The sequence below is a fragment of the Pelodiscus sinensis genome, chromosome 17, assembly GCF_049634645.1.
Source record: "Pelodiscus sinensis isolate JC-2024 chromosome 17, ASM4963464v1, whole genome shotgun sequence".
Taxonomy (NCBI): domain Eukaryota; kingdom Metazoa; phylum Chordata; order Testudines; family Trionychidae; genus Pelodiscus; species Pelodiscus sinensis.
In genome coordinates, this window is record NC_134727.1 from 224,431 (window position 1) to 247,269 (window position 22,839).

The 22,839-nt window shown below is 67.1% G+C and overlaps 1 protein-coding gene across 1 annotated transcript in view; it reads left to right on the forward strand.

Annotated features, from left to right (window-relative positions):
• The first annotated feature begins 11,809 nt into the window (after positions 1-11,809).
• The window catches only part of LOC112544729 (protocadherin-1), a 118,836-nt gene continuing 107,806 nt past the window's right edge, over positions 11,810-22,839 (forward strand). Inside the window, 1 exon segment of the mRNA XM_075900010.1 lies at positions 11,810-11,924. Within this exon segment, the coding sequence (XP_075756125.1) occupies positions 11,868-11,924 (57 nt within the window). The 5' untranslated portion in view covers positions 11,810-11,867.

The window sequence follows — 22,839 nt, forward strand, 5'->3', positions numbered from 1 at the left end:
TTCTGCGAACGCCCCCCAGTGTAGCTGCACCCTGGCCCCGCCCGGCCTAGGGAGCCGCACAGCGCGGAGGGGCAGGGCTCGGCCGCAGGCGCGGGAGCCTGGCTCTCTGCACGCGGGGGGAAGTAACAGCCCCTCTGGCTTGCCAATGGCATGGGCCCCGGCCCCCCGCTCTCTGCCCCCCGTTCGCCGCGGGACCTGCGGGCCAGCGCTCGAGAGCGAGCCAGACTGGGACGTGCCCCTCTCCCCCGGGGATCAGCGGGGTGTAGTTAAGGGGACCCAGCGGTGCCCCCCGTCCGCACCTTTCCCCAGCCAGTTCCCTGCTGCAGCTGGAGGTGAGCTACCTGCAAGCCAAGTGCCTGTTCCTCACCCAAGGGGGCTTCCAAGTAATCAGCCACAGGGAGTCAAGCGTGGTCGCGCCTGGGCCTTGCGGCAGTCCTTCCCCCGCCAGCGCACGCCCCTGTGCTCTGGGCGTTTTGAGAGCACCCCCCCCCCCCCCGGGATAAGAACCCGTCGGGTTTCGGGCTCGTGGCCCGATTCCATCTGCAGAGGAGCCGCGAGTCTCTCGCCCTGCACGCAGGCTGGGAGCAGAGGGCAGAGGCTGGTTTCTCCTGCCTCCTTTGGGCCAGCGCCAGGGGTCTGGGCAGGCGTTGCCTCACTTGCCTGGCCGGGGCAGTTACCCACTGTGCTGAATGGTCCGTCACTGCCCGCCTGCAGTCAGGCTCGGCCGGCCCCAGTTCAAACCAGGCGGCCACCAGCGCTCTCCGGGCAGCCAGCCCAGGTGGTCACGGGGCCCTGCTGCCTTGCAGTCCGCCAGGCGTCGAGTGCGGAGCCGTAGCGGGCGGGAGGAAACGTCTCCCCGTGGGAGGCCGGGGAAGCAGCCCCCTGGCGCCCCACTGCCTGACGGCCCGAGCTCCCGGCTGCCTGCCCCGGTGTGGCGCTGGGGTGCGCAGTCCAAGGTCCTCGCCAGCACTACAGTGAAATCGGCTGGCACTTTGCACTGCACGGCTGCTGGCACGTCTCAGGCCTCTCGTGTTCTGTCCTCGTAGTGTCAGGGCTGGGGGGCGAGTGCTCGGATGTCCCACGGGCGAGCACAGGCCTTGTCCTGCAGGGTCTTGTAAGGACCTGCTGACTGGGGGGAGGCGGAGGGGGAGGGGAAGGGTCTGGGGCCCCGCCGAGGCTGGCCAGTTCTGTTTGCTGGGCTGCTCAAGAGCCCAAGGGGGTGATGTGAGGGTCTGTTTACCCAGAGCAAGGAGCTTGCAAAGGGTGTGAGAGGGAAAAGCAAAGGGGTGTGGACAAACACTCCCTGGGTCACTGCTCCTGGCAGGCCCGAGTCCTGCCCCCTGCCCCCTGCCCGGCTCCATGCAGGCCCGAGTCCTGCCCCCTGCCCCCTGCCCGGCTCCATGCAGGCCCGAGTCCTGCCCCCTGCCCCGGCTCCATGCAGGCCCGAGTTCTGCCCCCTGCCCCGGCTCCATGCAGGCCCGGGTTCTGCCCCCTGCCCGGCTCCATGCAGGCCCGGGTTCTGCCCCCTGCCCGGCTCCATGCAGGCCCGGGTTCTGCCTCCTGCCCGGCTCCATGCAGGCCCGAGTTCTGCCCCCTGCCCGGCTCCATGCAGGCCCGGGTTCTGCCCCCTGCCCGGCTCCATGCAGGCCCGGGTCCTGCCCCCTGCCCGGCTCCATGCAGGCCTGAGTTCTGCCCCCTGCCCGGCTCCATGCAGGCCCGGGTTCTGCCCCCTGCCCCGGCTCCATGCAGGCCCGGGTCCTGCCCCCTGCCCGGCTCCATGCAGGCCCGAGTTCTGCCCCTTGCCCGGCTCCATGCAGGCCCGGGTCCTGCCCCCTGCCCGGCTCCATGCAGGCCTGAGTTCTGCCCCCTGCCCGGCTCCATGCAGGCCTGAGTTCTGCCCCCTGCCCGGCTCCATGCAGGCCCGAGTTCTGCCCCCTGCCCGGCTCCATGCAGGCCCGGGTTCTGCCCCCTGCCCGGCTCCATGCAGGCCTGAGTTCTGCCCCCTGCCCGGCTCCATGCAGGCCTGAGTTCTGCCCCCTGCCCCGGCTCCATGCAGGCCTGAGTTCTGCCCCCTGCCCGGCTCCATGCAGGCCTGAGTTCTGCCCCCTGCCCTGGCTCCATGCAGGCCCGGGTTCTGCCCCCTGCCCCGGCTCCATGCAGGCCTGAGTTCTGCCCCCTGCCCGGCCCAGCCTGGCGCGGGTTCTTCCCTCCTCCGGCCCGGGCTCCCTCGGGATACAGGGGGTCGCCCTGCCCTCGCCTGCATTGTGACCCAGCGGCTGGGCTGTGGGGCTCGTCTACACAGCGAAGTGACGTCACTAGTCAGGGCGGCGTCAGGCCCTGTCTGCACCCCCGTGTTCTGGGGGGGCTTGTCCTGGGTCCGCTCTCGCTGCTCAGACGGTGGCGTGAGGCGACTACGTGCTGGGTCTGAGCTCCCCCAGGGACCCCCCCATGAGCAGAGCCGGATCCCGCCAGGAAATGCCCCGGTGAGGCGCTCTGGGGGAGACACCCGCCCGGACACAGGGCCCCAGGGGAGCGGCACTTGAAAGGCCACAGCAGCCGAGGGAGCAGGGGTCACCCCCGAGCAGGCCACGGCCCTGCACCCGGCTGCCGCCGGCGGGGCCCACTTGGGTCTTTCCCTTTTCTGGTTTGCTTCCTTCGGAGTCTGAGCAGGTTTGCAGCTTGTTGCCATGTGAACGGGAGCCCGATAAGCACCTTCCATTCCCCGGGAGAGACGCCCGCTGGATCGGCCGCCCAGCACGGCAGCAGGGACGCCAGGGCGCTCTTGGAGCGCCTGGTCCCCGGCCGCAGCGTCAGCATCTGTGCGCTGCCCGCCCTGCCCTGCGACGGACGGACCGGGGACACCCCTCGCAGTGCCCGTGTTCCACTAGCCGGCAGCAGGGACGCCAGGGCGCTCTGAGCTCTGCCCGCCCTGCCCTGCGACGGACGGACCGGGGACACCCCTCGCAGTGCCCGTGTTCCACTAGCCGGCAGCAGGGACGCCAGGGCGCTCTGAGCTCTGCCCGCCCTGCCCTGCGACGGACGGACCGGGGACTCCCCTCGCAGTGCCCGCGTTCCACTAGCCGGCAGCAGGGACGCCAGGGCTCTCTGAGCGCTGCCCGCCCTGCCCTGCGACGGACGGACCGGGGACTCCCCTCGCAGTGCCCGCGTTCCACTAGCCGGCAGCAGGGACGCCAGGGCGCTCTGAGCTCTGCCCGCCCTGCCCTGCGACGGACGGACCGGGGACACCCCTCGCAGTGCCCGCGTTCCACTAGCCGGCAGCAGGGACGCCAGGGCGCTCTGAGCTCTGCCCGCCCTGCCCTGCGACGGACGGACCGGGGACTCCCCTCGCAGTGCCCGCGTTCCACTAGCCGGCAGCAGGGACGCCAGGGCGCTCTGAGCTCTGCCCGCCCTGCCCTGCGACAGACGGACCGGGGACTCCCCTCGCAGTGCCCGCGTTCCACTAGCCGGCAGCAGGGACGCCAGGGCGCTCTGAGCGCTGCCCGCCCTGCCCTGCGAGGGACGGACCGGGGACACCCCTCGCAGTGCCCGCGTTCCACTAGCCGGCAGCAGGGACGCCAGGGCGCTCTGAGCGCTGCCCGCCCTGCCCTGCGACGGACGGACCGGGGACACCCCTCGCAGTGCCCGCTTTCCACTAGCCGGCAGCAGGGACGCCAGGGTGCTCTGAGCTCTGCCCGCCCTGCCCTGCGACAGACGGACCAGGGACTCCCCTCGCAGTGCCCGCGTTCCACTAGCCGGCAGCAGGGACGCCAGGGCGCTCTGAGCTCTGCCCGCCCTGCCCTGCGACAGACGGACCGGGGACTCCCCTCGCAGTGCCCGCGTTCCACTAGCCGGCAGCAGGGACGCCAGGGCGCTCTGAGCTCTGCCCGCCCTGCCCTGCGACGGACGGACCGGGGACACCCTCGCAGTGCCCGCGTTCCACTAGCCGGCAGCAGGGACGCCAGGGCGCTCTGACCTCTGCCCGCCCTGCCCTGCGAGGGACGGACCGGGGACACCCCTCGCAGTGCCCGCGTTCCACTAGCCGGCAGCAGGGACGCCAGGGCGCTCTGAGCTCTGCCCGCCCTGCCCTGCGAGGGACGGACCGGGGACTCCCCTCGCAGTGCCCGCTTTCCACTAGCCGGCAGCAGGGACGCCAGGGCGCTCTGAGCTCTGCCCGCCCTGCCCTGCGACGGACGGACCGGGGACTCCCCTCGCAGTGCCCGCGTTCCACTAGCCGGCAGCAGGGACGCCAGGGCGCTCTGAGCTCTGCCCGCCCTGCCCTGCGACGGACGGACCGGGGACACCCCTCGCAGTGCCCGCGTTCCACTAGCCGGCAGCAGGGACGCCAGGGCGCTCTGAGCTCTGCCCGCCCTGCCCTGCGACGGACGGACCGGGGACTCCCCTCGCAGTGCCCGCGTTCCACTAGCCGGCAGCAGGGACGCCAGGGCGCTCTGAGCTCTGCCCGCCCTGCCCTGCGACGGACGGACCGGGGACTCCCCTCGCAGTGCCCGCGTTCCACTAGCCGGCAGCAGGGACGCCAGGGCGCTCTGAGCTCTGCCCGCCCTGCCCTGCGAGGGACGGACCGGGGACTCCCCTCGCAGTGCCCGCGTTCCACTAGCCGGCAGCAGGGACGCCAGGGCGCTCTGAGCGCTGCCCGCCCTGCCCTGCGACGGACGGACCGGGGACACCCTCGCAGTGCCCGCGTTCCACTAGCCGGCAGCAGGGACGCCAGGGCGCTCTGACCTCTGCCCGCCCTGCCCTGCGAGGGACGGACCGGGGACACCCCTCGCAGTGCCCGCTTTCCACTAGCCGGCAGCAGGGACGCCAGGGCGCTCTGAGCTCTGCCCGCCCTGCCCTGCGACGGACGGACCGGGGACTCCCCTCGCAGTGCCCGCGTTCCACTAGCCGGCAGCAGGGACGCCAGGGCGCTCTGAGCTCTGCCCGCCCTGCCCTGCGACGGACGGACCGGGGACTCCCCTCGCAGTGCCCGCGTTCCACTAGCCGGCAGCAGGGACGCCAGGGCGCTCTGAGCTCTGCCCGCCCTGCCCTGCGACAGACGGACCGGGGACTCCCCTCGCAGTGCCCGCGTTCCACTAGCCGGCAGCAGGGACGCCAGGGCGCTCTGAGCTCTGCCCGCCCTGCCCTGCGACGGACGGACCGGGGACTCCCCTCGCAGTGCCCGCTTTCCACTAGCCGGCAGCAGGGACGCCAGGGCGCTCTGAGCTCTGCCCGCCCTGCCCTGCGACGGACGGACCGGGGACACCCCTCGCAGTGCCCGCGTTCCACTAGCCGGCAGCAGGGACGCCAGGGCGCTCTGAGCTCTGCCCGCCCTGCCCTGCGAGGGACGGACCGGGGACTCCCCTCGCAGTGCCCGCTTTCCACTAGCCGGCAGCAGGGACGCCAGGGCGCTCTGAGCTCTGCCCGCCCTGCCCTGCGACGGACGGACCGGGGACACCCCTCGCAGTGCCCGCGTTCCACTAGCCGGCAGCAGGGACGCCAGGGCGCTCTGAGCTCTGCCCGCCCTGCCCTGCGAGGGACGGACCGGGGACACCCCTCGCAGTGCCCGCGTTCCACTAGCCGGCAGCAGGGACGCCAGGGCGCTCTGAGCTCTGCCCGCCCTGCCCTGCGACGGACGGACCGGGGACTCCCCTCGCAGTGCCCGCGTTCCACTAGCCGGCAGCAGGGACGCCAGGGCGCTCTGAGCTCTGCCCGCCCTGCCCTGCGACGGACGGACCGGGGACTCCCCTCGCAGTGCCCGCGTTCCACTAGCCGGCAGCAGGGACGCCAGGGCGCTCTGAGCTCTGCCCGCCCTGCCCTGCGACGGACGGACCGGGGACACCCCTCGCAGTGCCCGCTTTCCACTAGCCGGCAGCAGGGACGCCAGGGCGCTCTGAGCTCTGCCCGCCCTGCCCTGCGACAGACGGACCGGGGACTCCCCTCGCAGTGCCCGCGTTCCACTAGCCGGCAGCAGGGACGCCAGGGCGCTCTGAGCTCTGCCCGCCCTGCCCTGCGACGGACGGACCGGGGACACCCCTCGCAGTGCCCGCGTTCCACTAGCCGGCAGCAGGGACGCCAGGGCGCTCTGAGCTCTGCCCGCCCTGCCCTGCGACGGACGGACCGGGGACACCCCTCGCAGTGCCCGCTTTCCACTAGCCGGCAGCAGGGACGCCAGGGCGCTCTGAGCTCTGCCCGCCCTGCCCTGCGACGGACGGACCGGGGACACCCCTCGCAGTGCCCGCGTTCCACTAGCCGGCAGCAGGGACGCCAGGGCGCTCTGAGCTCTGCCCGCCCTGCCCTGCGACGGACGGACCGGGGACACCCCTCGCAGTGCCCGCTTTCCACTAGCCGGCAGCAGGGACGCCAGGGCGCTCTGAGCTCTGCCCGCCCTGCCCTGCGACGGACGGACCGGGGACTCCCCTCGCAGTGCCCGCGTTCCACTAGCCGGCAGCAGGGACGCCAGGGCGCTCTGAGCTCTGCCCGCCCTGCCCTGCGACGGACGGACCGGGGACTCCCCTCGCAGTGCCCGCGTTCCACTAGCCGGCAGCAGGGACGCCAGGGCGCTCTGAGCGCTGCCCGCCCTGCCCTGCGACGGACGGACCGGGGACTCCCCTCGCAGTGCCCGCTTTCCACTAGCCGGCAGCAGGGACGCCAGGGCGCTCTGAGCTCTGCCCGCCCTGCCCTGCGACAGACGGACCGGGGACACCCCTCGCAGTGCCCGCTTTCCACTAGCCGGCAGCAGGGACGCCAGGGCGCTCTGAGCTCTGCCCGCCCTGCCCTGCGACAGACGGACCGGGGACTCCCCTCGCAGTGCCCGCGTTCCACTAGCCGGCAGCAGGGACGCCAGGGCGCTCTGAGCTCTGCCCGCCCTGCCCTGCGACGGACGGACCGGGGACACCCCTCGCAGTGCCCGCTTTCCACTAGCCGGCAGCAGGGACGCCAGGGCGCTCTGAGCTCTGCCCGCCCTGCCCTGCGACGGACGGACCGGGGACTCCCCTCGCAGTGCCCGCGTTCCACTAGCCGGCAGCAGGGACGCCAGGGCGCTCTGAGCTCTGCCCGCCCTGCCCTGCGACAGACGGACCGGGGACTCCCCTCGCAGTGCCCGCGTTCCACTAGCCGGCAGCAGGGACGCCAGGGCGCTCTGAGCTCTGCCCGCCCTGCCCTGCGACGGACGGACCGGGGACTCCCCTCGCAGTGCCCGCGTTCCACTAGCCGGCAGCAGGGACGCCAGGGCGCTCTGAGCTCTGCCCGCCCTGCCCTGCGACGGACGGACCGGGGACTCCCCTCGCAGTGCCCGCTTTCCACTAGCCGGCAGCAGGGACGCCAGGGCGCTCTGAGCTCTGCCCGCCCTGCCCTGCGACAGACGGACCGGGGACACCCCTCGCAGTGCCCGCGTTCCACTAGCCGGCAGCAGGGACGCCAGGGCGCTCTGAGCTCTGCCCGCCCTGCCCTGCGACAGACGGACCGGGGACTCCCCTCGCAGTGCCCGCGTTCCACTAGCCGGCAGCAGGGACGCCAGGGCGCTCTGAGCTCTGCCCGCCCTGCCCTGCGACGGACGGACCGGGGACTCCCCTCGCAGTGCCCGCGTTCCACTAGCCGGCAGCAGGGACGCCAGGGCGCTCTGAGCTCTGCCCGCCCTGCCCTGCGACAGACGGACCGGGGACACCCCTCGCAGTGCCCGCGTTCCACTAGCCGGCAGCAGGGACGCCAGGGCGCTCTGAGCTCTGCCCGCCCTGCCCTGCGACGGACGGACCGGGGACTCCCCTTGCAGTGCCCGCGTTCCACTAGCCGGCAGCAGGGACGCCAGGGCGCTCTGAGCTCTGCCCGCCCTGCCCTGCGAGGGACGGACCGGGGACTCCCCTCGCAGTGCCCGCGTTCCACTAGCCGGCAGCAGGGACGCCAGGGCTCTCTGAGCGCTGCCTGCCCTGCCCTGCGACGGACGGACCGGGGACACCCCTCGCAGTGCCCGCGTTCCACTAGCCGGCAGCAGGGACGCCAGGGCGCTCTGAGCTCTGCCCGCCCTGCCCTGCGAGGGACGGACCGGGGACACCCCTCGCAGTGCCCGCGTTCCACTAGCCGGCAGCATGGACGCCAGGGCGCTCTGAGCTCTGCCCGCCCTGCCCTGCGACGGACGGACCGGGGACACCCCTCGCAGTGCCCGCGTTCCACTAGCCGGCAGCAGGGACGCCAGGGCGCTCTGAGCTCTGCCCGCCCTGCCCTGCGACAGACGGACCGGGGACTCCCCTCGCAGTGCCCGCGTTCCACTAGCCGGCAGCAGGGACGCCAGGGCGCTCTGAGCTCTGCCCGCCCTGCCCTGCGAGGGACGGACTGGGGACTCCCCTCGCAGTGCCCGCGTTCCACTAGCCGGCAGCAGGGACGCCAGGGCTCTCTGAGCTCTGCCCGCCCTGCCCTGCGACGGACGGACCGGGGACTCCCCTCGCAGTGCCCGCGTTCCACTAGCCGGCAGCAGGGACGCCAGGGCGCTCTGAGCTCTGCCCGCCCTGCCCTGCGACAGACGGACTGGGGACACCCCTCGCAGTGCCCGCTTTCCACTAGCCGGCAGCAGGGACGCCAGGGCGCTCTGAGCTCTGCCCGCCCTGCCCTGCGACAGACGGACCGGGGACTCCCCTCGCAGTGCCCGCGTTCCACTAGCCGGCAGCAGGGACGCCAGGGCGCTCTGAGCTCTGCCCGCCCTGCCCTGCGACAGACGGACCGGGGACTCCCCTCGCAGTGCCCGCTTTCCACTAGCCGGCAGCAGGGACGCCAGGGCGCTCTGAGCTCTGCCCGCCCTGCCCTGCGACAGACGGACCGGGGACTCCCCTCGCAGTGCCCGCGTTCCACTAGCCGGCAGCAGGGACGCCAGGGCGCTCTGAGCTCTGCCCGCCCTGCCCTGCGACAGACGGACCGGGGACTCCCCTCGCAGTGCCCGCTTTCCACTAGCCGGCAGCAGGGACGCCAGGGCGCTCTGAGCTCTGCCCGCCCTGCCCTGCGACGGACGGACCGGGGACTCCCCTCGCAGTGCCCGCGTTCCACTAGCCGGCAGCAGGGACGCCAGGGTGCTCTGAGCTCTGCCCGCCCTGCCCTGCGACGGACAGACCGGGGACACCCCTCGCAGTGCCCGCGTTCCACTAGCCGGCAGCAGGGACGCCAGGGCGCTCTGAGCTCTGCCCGCCCTGCCCTGCGACGGACGGACCGGGGACTCCCCTCGCAGTGCCCGCGTTCCACTAGCCGGCAGCAGGGACGCCAGGGCGCTCTGAGCTCTGCCCGCCCTGCCCTGCGACGGACGGACCGGGGACTCCCCTCGCAGTGCCCGCTTTCCACTAGCCGGCAGCAGGGACGCCAGGGCGCTCTGAGCTCTGCCCGCCCTGCCCTGCGACAGACGGACCGGGGACTCCCCTCGCAGTGCCCGCGTTCCACTAGCCGGCAGCAGGGACGCCAGGGCGCTCTGAGCTCTGCCCGCCCTGCCCTGCGACGGACGGACCGGGGACACCCCTCGCAGTGCCCGCGTTCCACTAGCCGGCAGCAGGGACGCCAGGGCTCTCTGAGCTCTGCCCGCCCTGCCCTGCGACAGACGGACCGGGGACTCCCCTCGCAGTGCCCGCGTTCCACTAGCCGGCAGCAGGGACGCCAGGGCGCTCTGAGCTCTGCCCGCCCTGCCCTGCGACAGACGGACCGGGGACACCCCTCGCAGTGCCCGCGTTCCACTAGCCGGCAGCAGGGACGCCAGGGCGCTCTGAGCTCTGCCCGCCCTGCCCTGCGACGGACGGACCGGGGACTCCCCTCACAGTGCCCGCGTTCCACTAGCCGGCAGCAGGGACGCCAGGGCGCTCTGAGCTCTGCCCGCCCTGCCCTGCGACAGACGGACCGGGGACTCCCCTCGCAGTGCCCGCGTTCCACTAGCCGGCAGCAGGGACGCCAGGGCGCTCTGAGCTCTGCCCGCCCTGCCCTGCGAGGGACGGACTGGGGACTCCCCTCGCAGTGCCCGCGTTCCACTAGCCGGCAGCAGGGACGCCAGGGCTCTCTGAGCTCTGCCCGCCCTGCCCTGCGACGGACGGACCGGGGACTCCCCTCGCAGTGCCCGCGTTCCACTAGCCGGCAGCATGGCCAGCTCGAGCCATTCCTGCCCCTGGGCAGCGGGCGCACGACGCATGCGCTGCTCCGCCCCGGCCGTGCGGCACCCCTTACAGCTGCCGTCAGGCGCCCCCCATAGGTTGCCCGGCTAGCCGCCCCCTAATCCGGCCCTGGCCGGCTGGCCCGTCCCATGGCAACGGGCAGTTCAATCACATGGGCCTGCTGGAAGGAGGAATCAGCTTGCCTCCTCTCTGCTCTGCGGGGGGGGATGCACTCGGCGCCTTGGTTTTTCTGTAACAACCTCCCTTCCGTTTGCCCACTCCTCTCGGGCGGGCCTGGTCTCTGGTCCCAGCGATGGGCCGCCGGCCACCGAGCAGCGACTGGCAGATGAGACAAGGGTTCATTTCCTTCTGGGAGACCATTTCCACAGGGCTCGGGCCCTGCTGTGAGCCGGCAGCAGCTGTGTGTCCGGCGTGGCCCCCTCACGGCCAGCGACGGCCTCTTCTCCCGCCACGTGCCGTGTCCTGGCCCATTCGCTGGGGGATGGAGGTGAGGGGCTGATGTGATCTGCAGGGGGGTCCAGAGCTCGTCCCTGCAGGCCAGCCCCCAGGGGAAGCTGAGCCGGAGCCCGGCTCTCCCGGCTGGGGCGGACGCGCACTGGCCCCCGCGCCAACGAGCAAGCCCAGCCCTGCGTGACACAGTGCACGCTGCCATGCAAATCACAGGCACAGACAGGTCTGGAATCCCAGCGCCCCGCCCTCCAGCTCCCCAGATGCCTGGAGCCAGGCGGCGGGCTCATCCCCGAGCCGCTGCTGTGCAAAGGAGAGCAACCAAGAGCAGGCTGGGCCGGCTGGCCAGGCCTCTCCTGCCGCCCACATTCGCAGCCTGCCTGGGATCTGTGAATTAATGTCCTGCCGAGACTGGGAACCTGGATCAGGCTGGGATTAAAGAGGCATTACCCCTTTGTTACAGCTGATGTTTTGGGGATAATCTGCAAGCTTTAGCTAATCCATTATTACAGAAACGTCTTCAATCACAGCGGCAGACAGTAAGCAGATTGGGCTATTACTGCCTAGCTGTGTGCAGGGCCTGCTGCTCCTGGGGGAGGCTTTCCAGCCCAGCGAGCATGCTGCGGCTCCCTCCGGCTCTCTGGAGAGGCAGCAGGGGGTAAAGGAACCAGGGAAGCTCAGCCCACCCAGCCAGGGAACAGGCTGGGAGAGGGCCCCAGGGAGAGACCATACGTCCTGTCCCGTTTTGGCCAGGACCGTCCCTTTTGGCAAAAGTGTTCCGTGTCCCGTTTGCACTGGCCCCCTCCGTCGGTCCGCGCGAGCAAACGGGCACAGGCCCACTTCTGATCAAAAAGAGGGTGCAGCGGAGCAACGGGACCTCTGATATTTTCCATCCATGTGCAGATTTTCTAGTGTGTGTGGAATACATTTTGTTGTGTGCGCGGAGGCATGTGCGGAGGGGCACCGCCAGTAGAAATACATGCTGCTGGCGTTTGTTGTCTGTGGGTGCCCTGCTAATCAGCTTAGTGGCATTTGAATCTCTCCTGGGCGGCCACGCAAGCACAAGCTTACAGGGACCACTGGCGCGGAGGTGATGGGGCACAGGGGGTTAACCCAGCCCTGAGGCTGAGAAAGCCACGCCCCCTTGCCTTACTGGGCATGCCCCAGCTGCACAGCTATAAAAGGGAGCAGCTCCGCCCAGCTGGGGCTGGTGGGGACATGCACTGCCTGCTCCAGGCAAGGGCAGCGAGGCCCCAAAGGCTGGAGGCCAGATGCTCCCGGAGCCGGCAGGAGATGGCAATTCAGGACAGAGCTGAGGTGCCTGTACCTGGAAGCAGCCCATGGGAGCAGGTGAGTGAGCCCATGCCCAGTGTGTTTCAGATGGTGCCTTTCCTCCTGGGCTAGAGAAAGCAACCAACAGGGCCCTGGGCCTGGTTCTGGGGGGCCTGGGCCCCTGGCTGGGGGTGTAACCCTTCCCCCAGCTCCTGTCCCTTGAGAGGGGACTGCCCACAAGTGGGGTGAGTTATTGCTTCTGACCATTGGCCTGCCCTGTGAATGGGGCAAGCTGTAGCCATTAGGCTGCATTACCCTGAGAGTTGGGGTGAGCGATGGGCTCTGGCCATTGGGTCACCCTGCCCTGTGGACTAAAAGGGCTAAGTGGCCCACCCACTTAGAACTGTGGGGAGCTGTCGCCGGCCTGGGAGCAGAGCGGTGCATGAGCTGGGCGCCTGCGCTGGGCGGGCGCGTCTCCCCACCCGTGCCATGGGGAGCAATGTCAGCCCCACGCAGCGTTGGGGGCTTGAAAGAGCAGCTCAGTCAGCCCCGTGTGGAGGAGGGGGCCACAGGTTACCCCCGCCCAAGTGTGCTCCAGCCCCGTTCCTCCCCCTCCCGCTGGGAGCCCCCTGCTTGCTGCTGAACAGCTGTCTGGCTGTGGGTGGTGCTGTGTGTGCTGGGGGCAGAGGGGAGCTGTGGGTGCTAAACGCCTGCTGTGTTCTCCGGTTGCTCCAGCCCTAGAGCCGTCGCAACGTGGCACCCTGCTTGCCGTTCCCTTTGGGGAATACGGTCTCCCTCGGCCCAGGGGGTGCGAGACGCCTGGCCTGGCCCGGCCCAGGGAGACCTCTGCTCCGTCCTGCCTCCCTCCTTCTCCCCACTGGCGACTGGCTCCCTCCAGTAGCCCTGGAGGGCTCCTCCCCCTCCCCTAGGCTCCTCCCCCATGCCACCTCTTCCCTTCCCCTCCTCTTGTCCCTGACCCCACCAGCCCCTCCTCTTCTCCACCTCTTCCCTGGGGCTGCAGCAGGGGAGCGGCTCGTGGCGCACTAGAGAGCTGGGGGTGCAAATGGCTTGTCTGCTAGGCGCGCTGCTAGCAGCTCTCAGCCTGGCGGGCTGGGGCGGCAGGAGAGCAGCCCTGGCAGAGGTCTCTGCACGGCCAGTCCACGCGTGGGCAAGCCAGGGACCCGCCGTGCCCGGAGGCGAAGATGACGTGCGGCGGCGAGGGGTGGGCACGGAGGTGCGTGGACAAGGGGAGACTCTCAGCAGGAGGGCTGGGCTCCACCTTGGCCCGGCAGAGCCAGGCCCCTGGCACAGCCTGTGCAGCCAGGCCCCGGGGCGTGCGGCTCCCAGCAGGTGTCTCGGCGGTCGCTAAGGCTGCTGTGAGCCGTGCCCAGAGGCTGGACGGATCCAACCAGGAGAGGAGCAGGGTTGCCAGGCCCCTGGTGAGACAGTCCCGTGGTGCCGGCCACCGACTAGGTGAACCGGAATGTTTGGGCCTGCTGAGCCCTGGGGGGCAGCCCTGGGGGGCAGCCACGGGCTGAGAGCTGGCCCTGAACGGCACCGGGAGGGAGACGTGGCTCGGAGGTGAGGAGGGGGCAGTGACATCAGGTATCTGCTGGGCCAACTAGCAGCGCGATTGGTTCTTAAACCGGCTCAGTTAAACGGGTGAAGTTTGGGAGCGGAGACGCCAAATCGGTTCTAACCCAGCCGCTCGAGCCGAGGGAAGCCGCCGCGAGCTGCAGTCAGATGGTCCCTGCAGGGCTCGCACCACGGCCGCTAAACTCTTGTGATGGGTCACTCGTGAGCAGACGGCGCCTGCAGCACACCCTACCGCGGGCGGCAGCCTTCAGAAGTAGCGTGCCAAGATTAACGTACCCCTGTGCCGGGGAGCGGGCAAGGGGGGGCCGCGATCGGTTTCGGAACCAGCTGCAGCGAGGGAGAAGGGTTTAATTGAAGCATTAACGGCCTCATGTTTATCAAGGTTCACTGTAAATAAAGTGAAATCTTCTGTCCAACGTGCAAGGTTTGGATGTTTCCTTTCTTTATGGCAGAGGTGGGGGAACCTTCTCTGGGTCTGGTCACTGACCCACAGGTGAGAGGCAAAACTCACTGGTGGCCCCCAGCTGAGACCTCCCTCCTCTGGTGCTCCAGCCTCATAGGGTGAGAGGCCAGGGAGGGGTGAGGTTCAGGGTTTCCCATAGGCCAGATTAACTTTCCTGGGTGCTGGAGTTACGGGATTTGTATGGACCCCCTTAGGCTCCAGGGTGGGGGGTCAGTGTGAGGCAGGGCTGCCAGCGAGTGGGATGGGGGCTGGGTGCAGGATCTGGGGGGCAGAAAGGGGAGAGGCTGACAGGTGGGGGTGCAGGAGCAGGCTTGGGGGTAGGTGTCTGGCCAGCCGGGGGGAAGGTGCAGGGCCAGGATGGGGGTGGAGTGCCTGGCCGGGGTGGAGGGCGTCGGAGGAAGCTGGGGGGATGGGCGTGTGGGCACGAGGCGGGATGCTTACCTGGCGTTGTGCCCTTTGCAGCAGCCGCCGTGGTCTGGGGCCGGACCTGGGGGTGCTGCTGAGGAGCCTGCCCTGCGGCAGGGCGCGCGCTGCTGAATTGGCTGGCACGTGGTAGACGGCGGCCCCTGCCCTCAAGCCACCAGCCGCTAGCCCACGGGCACTGACAGGGCCTTTGACTCTTGGCCCCAGCGCCACGGTGAGAAGTGCAGAGCCCCGCGGCTCCTGGCGCTGGTGGGGGTGGAGGCTGCCTGGAGCAGCGAGTCCCAGGTCAGCCGCAGGGGTTCCTACGTGGGTCCTTGGCGCTGCCAGGCCAAGCGCCGGGGGGAGGGGAGAACCCAGGCCGGCTGCCCTCGGGCCAGGCTCTATTCAGGGCGCAGAAGCCTGCAGGCTTCCAGGCCAGGCTCGGGGCTCTCTGCTCCCCACAGGGACCTGCCCTCAGGACCGGCCTGTTTTTGGGGAAACCCTTTGCCCTACAGCTCCTGGCTGCGCTTGCTGCTTTCAAGCAGCCCCCGAGCCAGGAGGAAGGGATGCTGGGGGGGGGGTGCGTAGCAGGCCCCCCGAGCCAGGAGGAGGGGATGCTGCGGGGGGGGGTGGTGCGTGGCAGGCCCCCTGAGCCAGGAGGAGGGGATGCTGCGGGGGGGGGGGGTGCGTGGCAGGCCCCCCGAGCCAGGAGGAAGGGATGCTGCGGGGGGGGGGGGGGTGCGTAGCAGGCCCCCCGAGCCAGGGGGAGGGGATGCTGGGAGTGGTGCTTAGCAGGCCCCGGGACAGGCCGCAGCAGCTCGGTTGCCTGGTCCAAGCTGCGTTGCCCGTGCCAAGGCCCTCGCAGCTGGAGGCAGCGCGGCGGCAGGTCACTGCTCCGACCTTCCTGAAACGCTGGGAGCTCGCCCCGCGCAAGGTGCCCACCAGACTCGGTAGCTGCGCGGGGCCAGTGACGTGTGGTTAGACCCCCCGCCCGGCGTGCAGCAGCCGCGCTCAGCGTCTCGAGGGCCCCTCGCCGCCAATAGCCCAGAGCCCTGGGAACCGGGACCTGCTCCTGGGGCCCCGAGTCAACGTCTGGCGGGCCAGGGCGGCGCTGCACACGGACCAGGGCACCTGCACGGGGGATCTGTCAGACCTGGGCCACCAGCCTGACGCTTGCTTTGTGCCTCCACTAATCCTGCTTCCAGCCCCCCTCCGCCCCCATTCGTGAGTGTCCCGAGGTGTGAGCCTGGGAAAGGAGGCTGGGGGGATACCCGCGGTCTAGGACATCACGGCGGGGGCGGGGAAAGGGAGCGAGGAAAAGCTATTGACTTGTTCCTGGAACACCAGAGCTGGAGCCGTTCGCGTAGTCAGGCCCAGCGGGGCGGGGCGGGGGGCTCTGGCCGGTTTGCCGGAGGCTGGGAATGGGCGACGGGAGGGATGGCGTGAGGATTCCCGGGTCTGCTCTCCCCCCGCCCCCGGGCACCCGGCATTGGCCGCTGTGGGCAGACTGGCCACTGGGCCGGATGGACCTTGCTCTGACCCAGCCTGGCTGCTCAGTTAGCCCCGGGGCTCCTCTCCTCGCTGCTCTGTGCCCACTCACAGCTGGGCTCTGCAGTGTCTGGGGCTGCTGGACCTGCCTGGAGGGGCCATTGCCTGCCCCAAGTGATTCAGCCTGATGGAAGTTTGGGGGCCTCCTTGGAGGCTCTGCAGGGAAAGCAGCAGAGCTCGGAGCATCCAAGGCCTCCGTCTGCACCGCCTCTCCCTGGGAGGTCTGCTCGGGGGGGCCCAAGAGCACAGCCAGCCTTGAGCAGAGCCCTGGGTGCTTCGAAATAGGCCCTGCGCCTCCCCGCTGGGCGCTCCCAAGCCTATTGGGCGAGGCCCGGGCTGGTGAGGAGAGCCAGTGTCGACACGCAAAGGAACGCAGCGGAGGGACCACACAGACCCCAGTTCTAAGGAAGCAGGAGCACTCGGGCGCCGGGCAGACACCTGCTCCGTGGGCGCTGGTCCTCAGGTCTCCATGCCCCCGGCCGCCCGAGGAGCGGGACAGAAACGAGGCGGCAGGTGGAGAACGCTCTCAGCTGGGCTCATGGGCAGCTCAGCCCCCATGCCCTAGCTCAGGCAGGGCCCAGAAGGAGAGGTGCTGGAGCCAGGCCGTGTCCAGGGCTCCTGCCGTGCGAAAGCGGAGAAATCCGGGTCTGCAGCCGGCCGTACTCGGGCCTGATTGGCCTGTGTGCGCTGGGGGGTGTGCTGTTTGGGCTCCACGGGAGGGTGGGATGTCCCCCGAAGCATTGGCTGGGGCTGTGTATTGTGGGCCTGGCTGGGTGCACCGAGGTGAGCGTTAGCGGTAGTTTGTGTATGGAGAGGGTGCAAGTGTCTTCCTCCTGTGGGAGCTGCGCTGCCGAGCCTCTAACGCAGGGGGCGAGGTGGAACAGGGCTTGGAGGTGAAACCCTCAAACTGAACGACATGCTTAATGCAAGGCCTCGAACGTCACCTCCGCTCGGCAAATCTTGAGCAAAACCACTCCAGGTTAGACTGGTCGGGGACAGAATCGGGCGTTTCACTCAAACCCTGTCGCCTTCCAGTGGTGGTGCGACACGTGGTTGTGGTGCCGTTGAAGGGCTGGAGGGCATGTCCAAAGGGAAGTAGGTTGCCCTGTAACATACTTGCACTTAGGTTACGATTTGTCACAACGAGAGAGTTGAGCCGCCTGTTCCTCTAACGTGGGCGCCCAACCCTGGTGCTTGTGCAAGAGGAAAAAAGGCTGTCGGGGGCATCTGGACCATTGCAAAGCAGCCCCCGAATCCCTCTTAAATCCTACCATCTTCTGCTTTGGCTGCACATCTTCAAACCCCAGCCCTCTGCATGACTCCTGATTTCCGCAAGGTCTCCGGGCTCTTGTCTGCCGGCTCCTATGACGTAATGCTGTACAGCTTGGAGGGTTACAGCGTGATACAAACTGTCTGTAGGAGCTTCCACCTGACCAGGAGGAACCCCGTTGCTACAGTCGCTTTGTCGCTGTGCTTGCTGTGGTTTGTTCTGATAAGCCCGGGGATGAAGGTGAGACTGCCTCTGAGCAGGAGTGTTCCCAATGGCAAGCGCACAGCACGTGCAGAAGGGCTGCCCCACACGCCTGTTCATTCAGTTACCCTCATCCCCCTACAGCTCCGCCGACTCCCTTACGCCATGGCCTGGCCTCTGAGGCTGTGACTCCTAACAGTTTGTCCTCAGTTTTGATTTTAAAGAAAGGGGCCATGGGTGTGTGGGAAGGGAGTCCCCTTATCTTAGCGCAAAAAGCTGACTTGTTCACATCCCTTTTTCCTGTGGTGGTGGTTGGTATAAATCTGACCTTTAACCAGCGTTCTTGTGTATCTTGGGGTTTTTTAAATTCAAACATTTCAAGTCCCCTCAATTGCTATTTTTCATATGCTAACCCAGGTGCTGTTTTGGTACTTCGTCCTTCTAAAATTGTTTTTAATCTACTGTATCATCCTGAGCCTTTTTAGCTCTCTAAACTGCTACAAAATATCCCTATGAGTTGCCTTGTTTCGTTACAGCTCCATCGATGCTGCTTTTTCATGTTGAACCTTAAATGCTCAAATGGCCCTCACTGCATACGGTACAAAACATTAACTCATGCTGTTACAGCTCAGCCAATGCTGTATTTTCATGGTGGGTGTTTAAAAAAAACTTTAAAAACGAAACTGCATGTTTAGCAAGTTAGACATGGGGGCCTATCCACGCTTTAACCGTTACAGTGTGATTGTCTCTTACAATCAGTTGGACTAAAACACTTGTTATAACTTTCGGTAACCGGGTTTGGTTCTTTAAAGGATTTGAAACCACAGACAGAGGAATACCTCTTTTTAGGGTCAAACAAAGATTTTTTATTTTTTCTATTTACTTTATAATTTTCCATTTAAATCAATTCACTATTTTTGATTCTTTTAAGACAATATAATATACAAAGAAAGTAGAAAAACAGTACAGTTAAAAAAAAAAAAAGAGAACTTCTCCTAGGGTACGTCCAGACTACATGCCTCCATCGACGGAGGCATGTAGATTAGCCAGATAGGCAGAGGGAAATGAAGCTGCGATTAAAATAATCGCGGCTTCATTTAAATTTAAATGGCTGCCCCGCTCTGCCGATCAGCTGTTTGTCGGCAGATCGGGGCAGTCTGGACGTTCCCCTGTCGCCAGAAAACCCTTTTGTCGACCGCCCCGTTATGCCTCGTGGGATGAGGCATAACGGGGCGGTCGACAAAAGGGTTTTCTGGCGACAGGGGAACCTCCAGACTGCCCCGATCTGCCGACAAACAGCTGATCGGCAGAGCGGGGCAGCCATTTAAATTTAAATGAAGCCGCGATTATTTTAATCGCGGCTTCATTTCCCTCTGCCTATCTGGCTAATCTACATGCCTCCGTCGACGGATGCATGTAGTCTGGACGTACCCCTACAGATATACCCTCCTGATTTACCTTTAAACAATGTATGGAGTTAACAGTTATATAATACTCACGTTAAGGAAGATAGAAGCATTGCTTAGATTCAGGAGAGATTCTTTTCTTTATGTTTTTCCTTTCTTTGGATCTTTTCGTTGCAACTTACGACCGGTATTCGTTCCCCTGTCGGAGCTTATGTGCGGCAGCGAGATTCAGCACCGGGAGGGAGCCCTGGTGGATCAGACCTGGCTTTTTGGATTCGCAACCCGTCCGCTCTTGGTCTGTTTCAGCCAACCTTATATACCCTGTGTCGGTATTTTGGTATCCTCCACTCGCCTGACAATTGCTGACGTTAGATTTTTGTTCTCATTCTGCCCCTACAAAAAACTTTTGTCCGCTCCATTTGGGGTAATCAGCACTTTGTTGCATACTGCTGTCTGAGTTACTTACTTCCCTAAAAGCGGGGTTATTGTTGGTCAACCAATCAAATTTTGTTTTATCTCCTGTATCTGACAATGCTGCCTTTCCTTTCCACTTACAATTAAACTGGTGCTCATTTGACATATTCTGGGTAGGCCTCAACACCTCCCTTTCACAATAACTTTCACAAAGTGCCTTTCAGTGTAATCTTACCATTTGTTAAAACTAACAGTTAGGACAGGAGTCTGTGTTTAAAGAAACTCCCCACCTCCCCACGAGCACACCGAGGGGGGACCCCGGAGCATTGCAAGACAGGATCACTGGCTGGCCTAATTGTTCGTACCGGGGATTTAAAGTGGCGAGAGCCACAGCTCCAGCCTGTGATGTATCATTTTAATAAATCTATGAACCGACAACAAAGGTGGGACCCTAGATCCGCGCATAGCGCAGCCTTTCCGCCAGGGCGACAGGCTGCCCCGACCCGCCGCCGAGAGCGAGCTCCACACGGCTTCCACAGGGCTCCGTAAAAAGGGAGGGAGACCAACTTCTGACTCGCTGCATTGCCCAGCAAGGGGAATGTAAATTACAGGCCCAGCACCCTTGGGACCTGGCCAGTCCCGAAGGAGAGAACTTGCAGGACCGCGGGGGCCCCTGCCACCATCCTGCAGGCTATGGCCCAAGCAGGCACCCTGCCTCCAACCACCCCCCACCAGCCTGGCTGGGCTCCTCACCCAGCTACTGCTGGTTCCCTGGCTAGCCCAGGCTGCCGCAGGCTCCGGCTCCGGCTCCAGCCCCGCTTGCTGTGGGAGGCCCTGGCCCATGGGCTCCTGAGGGCTGCTCATTAGCCCTGGCTGGGCCTCCTGCGCTCTGTTCTGGTCACCTGTGGTCCGTTGCAACCTGTAGCACGGCGGGGCCGTGACGGGGCAGGCCGGAGCCATGGCAGCCGAGGGGGGCGGGGCAGAACCGATCCCGAGCCCGGCAGGCTCAGCTGCCCCCTGCCCACCGAGATCCCGGCTCTGTTGCCGGGTCAGCGCCAGGCGGGGGGGCGAGCAGGAGCCTGGTGTGGCGCGGCCTGGGCCCCGGGGGGAGCAGGGGTACCTGGCACTGGGTGTGACTGCCTGGGGCTAGGGGAGGCAGGGAGCCCCCTTTGCCTGGCTCCCCCAGGGCACAGCCGGGGCCTGGTGCCAGCACAGTTTGGGTCGCCCTGGCAGAGCCCTGGTGGGGGGAGGGGAGGCTCATTTGGGATGGGCCCAGGGTGACTTCATGGCAACCGCTGGCAGGGGGAATGGAGCCCCAGGGAGCCAGGCCCGGTGCGGCGCGGGGAGCCCAGTACAGCCCGGCCTTGGCAGGGGCGCCCGGCACAGGGAACCCCCGTGTCCAGGGACCCTAGCACATGCCTGCCCCGAGGTGGGCGCCTGGCAGCTCCCGGCCGTGCCACGGAGCGACGCAGAGAGAGGGGAGCCTGCGAGCCCAAGGCCTGGGCGCTGTGGGGAGGGGCTCAGCACAATGTGATTCTTGGGGGGATCGGGGATCTTAGCGACGGCTCACGGGGATCTTAGCGACGGCCCGTCGGCTCACGGCGAGGCCGGGGTTTGGGGCCTGGCACAGCCCACCAGGCTTGTGCGTGTGCCCCGCCATCTCCTGCTGCAGTGCAGGGTGGCCGTGGCTCCCCGGGCCCTCACAATGCCAAGCCTTGTGTCAGACTCGCAGGACTCGTGCCCTCTGGCGGCTCCGGGCGGTGCCTGGGCGAACCCCTCCAGTGCGACAGCCCTTCTCGGGGCCACCTCTCTGCCAGGCCCCGCTGCTCCTAGAGCCGCACCTCCCTGAGCCTTCAGCAGGGCTGGCTCGGCCCAGCCTCTCCGCACAGCCACAGGCCCCCTCGATCTCCAGACGGTCTCAGCCGGCACATGCAGGAGGGCTCATGGACCCTCTGAAGCCAGCACAGGAATCTCCCTGGGCCTCAGGTCCAGCTGGGGCGGCCAGGTGAACCGGACCATCCAGTGTTTGCGCTTCCTGGTCGGGGAACAAATGGAGACGATAGAACTGGCCGGGATCTTCGAACTCGACGGAATGTCGATTGTGATGGCACGGTAAATGTGTCCGGGAGTTTTGTTGGAACCAGCTGGCAGCCCTAGGTCCAGCCCGTCCAGGCCTGTCCTGCACCCAGGGGCCTCTGGCTTCCCTCCCTCCCGGCTAGTGGCACCCTCCTCCTCCCGGGCATCCGATTTCCCTGGGCCCTAGTGCTCCTCCCCGGCCTTTCTCTTCAGTCCCAGGTGAGCAAGCCCCTCTCCTCAGCCCATTTCCTCCACTGGCTGGATCTGGCTGACTGACAAGCTGGGCCGGGCCTGGGTCCCCATATCTCCAGGAAGGTCACACCCGGTCCTCTGTAGCAACCCTCCCCGGTCCTCTGCAGCGCGTTGGGGTTTTCTCGTCTCCTGCACCCCCGTAGTGGCACGAACAGACTCCCCCAGCCAGTAGAACAGAGGAGTTTATCGCTTCTCCAGGATACAGCACAGATGTCATCTGGTTACAGGAACTTGGGCTAAGAGGCCTCAGTGCCCCCCCTTGCGATGGGGGGTGGCTGGGCCCTACAATCCCAGGCCCCTCCCCAGCTCCTTCTCCCCTGCTTCCCAGACCGAAAACTAACTCCCCTCCAGCCCTGCTCCCCAGCCAGGGGCGGCATCCCCCTTCCTTTGTTTCTCTCCCTGGGGGTGGCTGGTCGGACAGGTTGAGGGACCCTGGCCTAGTGACTCCCCCCTGCCCTGCTGGGCCGTGCTACAGACAGCAGCCAGTGGGGTTACCACAGCCCCAGCATAGAACCAGCCAGGTACCCCCACTACCTCACAAGCTGCCAACAGCACCGCTTCCCCTCCCCCGCTAGCCGAGGAGTCCGCTGGCAGGGAGGGAGGGCCGGGACCCCCGAGAGCTGGAGGAACTGGAGGGGGAGGAGCCACGGTGCAAGTGGGTCCCCCTGGCAGGCCGCGTTCCAGCTCCCACTGGCCGATGGGGTGCGAGGAGCATCAGCTTCGTGGGTCGCTCCGTGGCTCAGTGGAGCCGGGCTCTGCCCTTGCAGCTTGGTCCAAGGCCTTGTGCTCAGCAGGGGTTGGAGGTTCCTCCCCTCCCCCTCGCCGATGCTGGTGCCGGGATGTTCTCAAGCAGGCCCACGCCCTGACGCCTGAGGGGAGAGGCCCCGGCTGGCCGGCGTCGGACAGAGACGTGGCGTGTGCGCTTGGGAACCCTCTGCCGGCAACGCCTGGCCTGAGTGCCGGGAGCCGAGCGGCATCATCAAGCGAGGTGCCTCAGCTGCCCCCGGGTGGCCTTCCTCTCTCCCAGGAGGGAGACAGCAAGTGCATGGGCTGGTTGAGGGGGAAGGCAGAGAATCCCAGGCGGCCGCCGGGCCCTTGCTGGCCGTGGTGCCGGAGGGGGCGCAGCTTGCTAGCCACCTCGCCAAGGTGCCGGGGCCTGGACAGGCCACTTGGGCATGAGACGGTGCAAAGGGCAAGTCCGGAGCCAGGCCCCTGACAGGAGTGTTAACAGTTCCAGGCCATTGAGGAAGCTGGAGGCCGGGGGGTGGCTGCTGGTTGCCTCCGAGGACAAGCCAATGATGGAGCAGAATAACCAGCCAGACTGGTCAAGGACTTTTGGAATCGGAGGCTGGGCCGGGCCGGGCT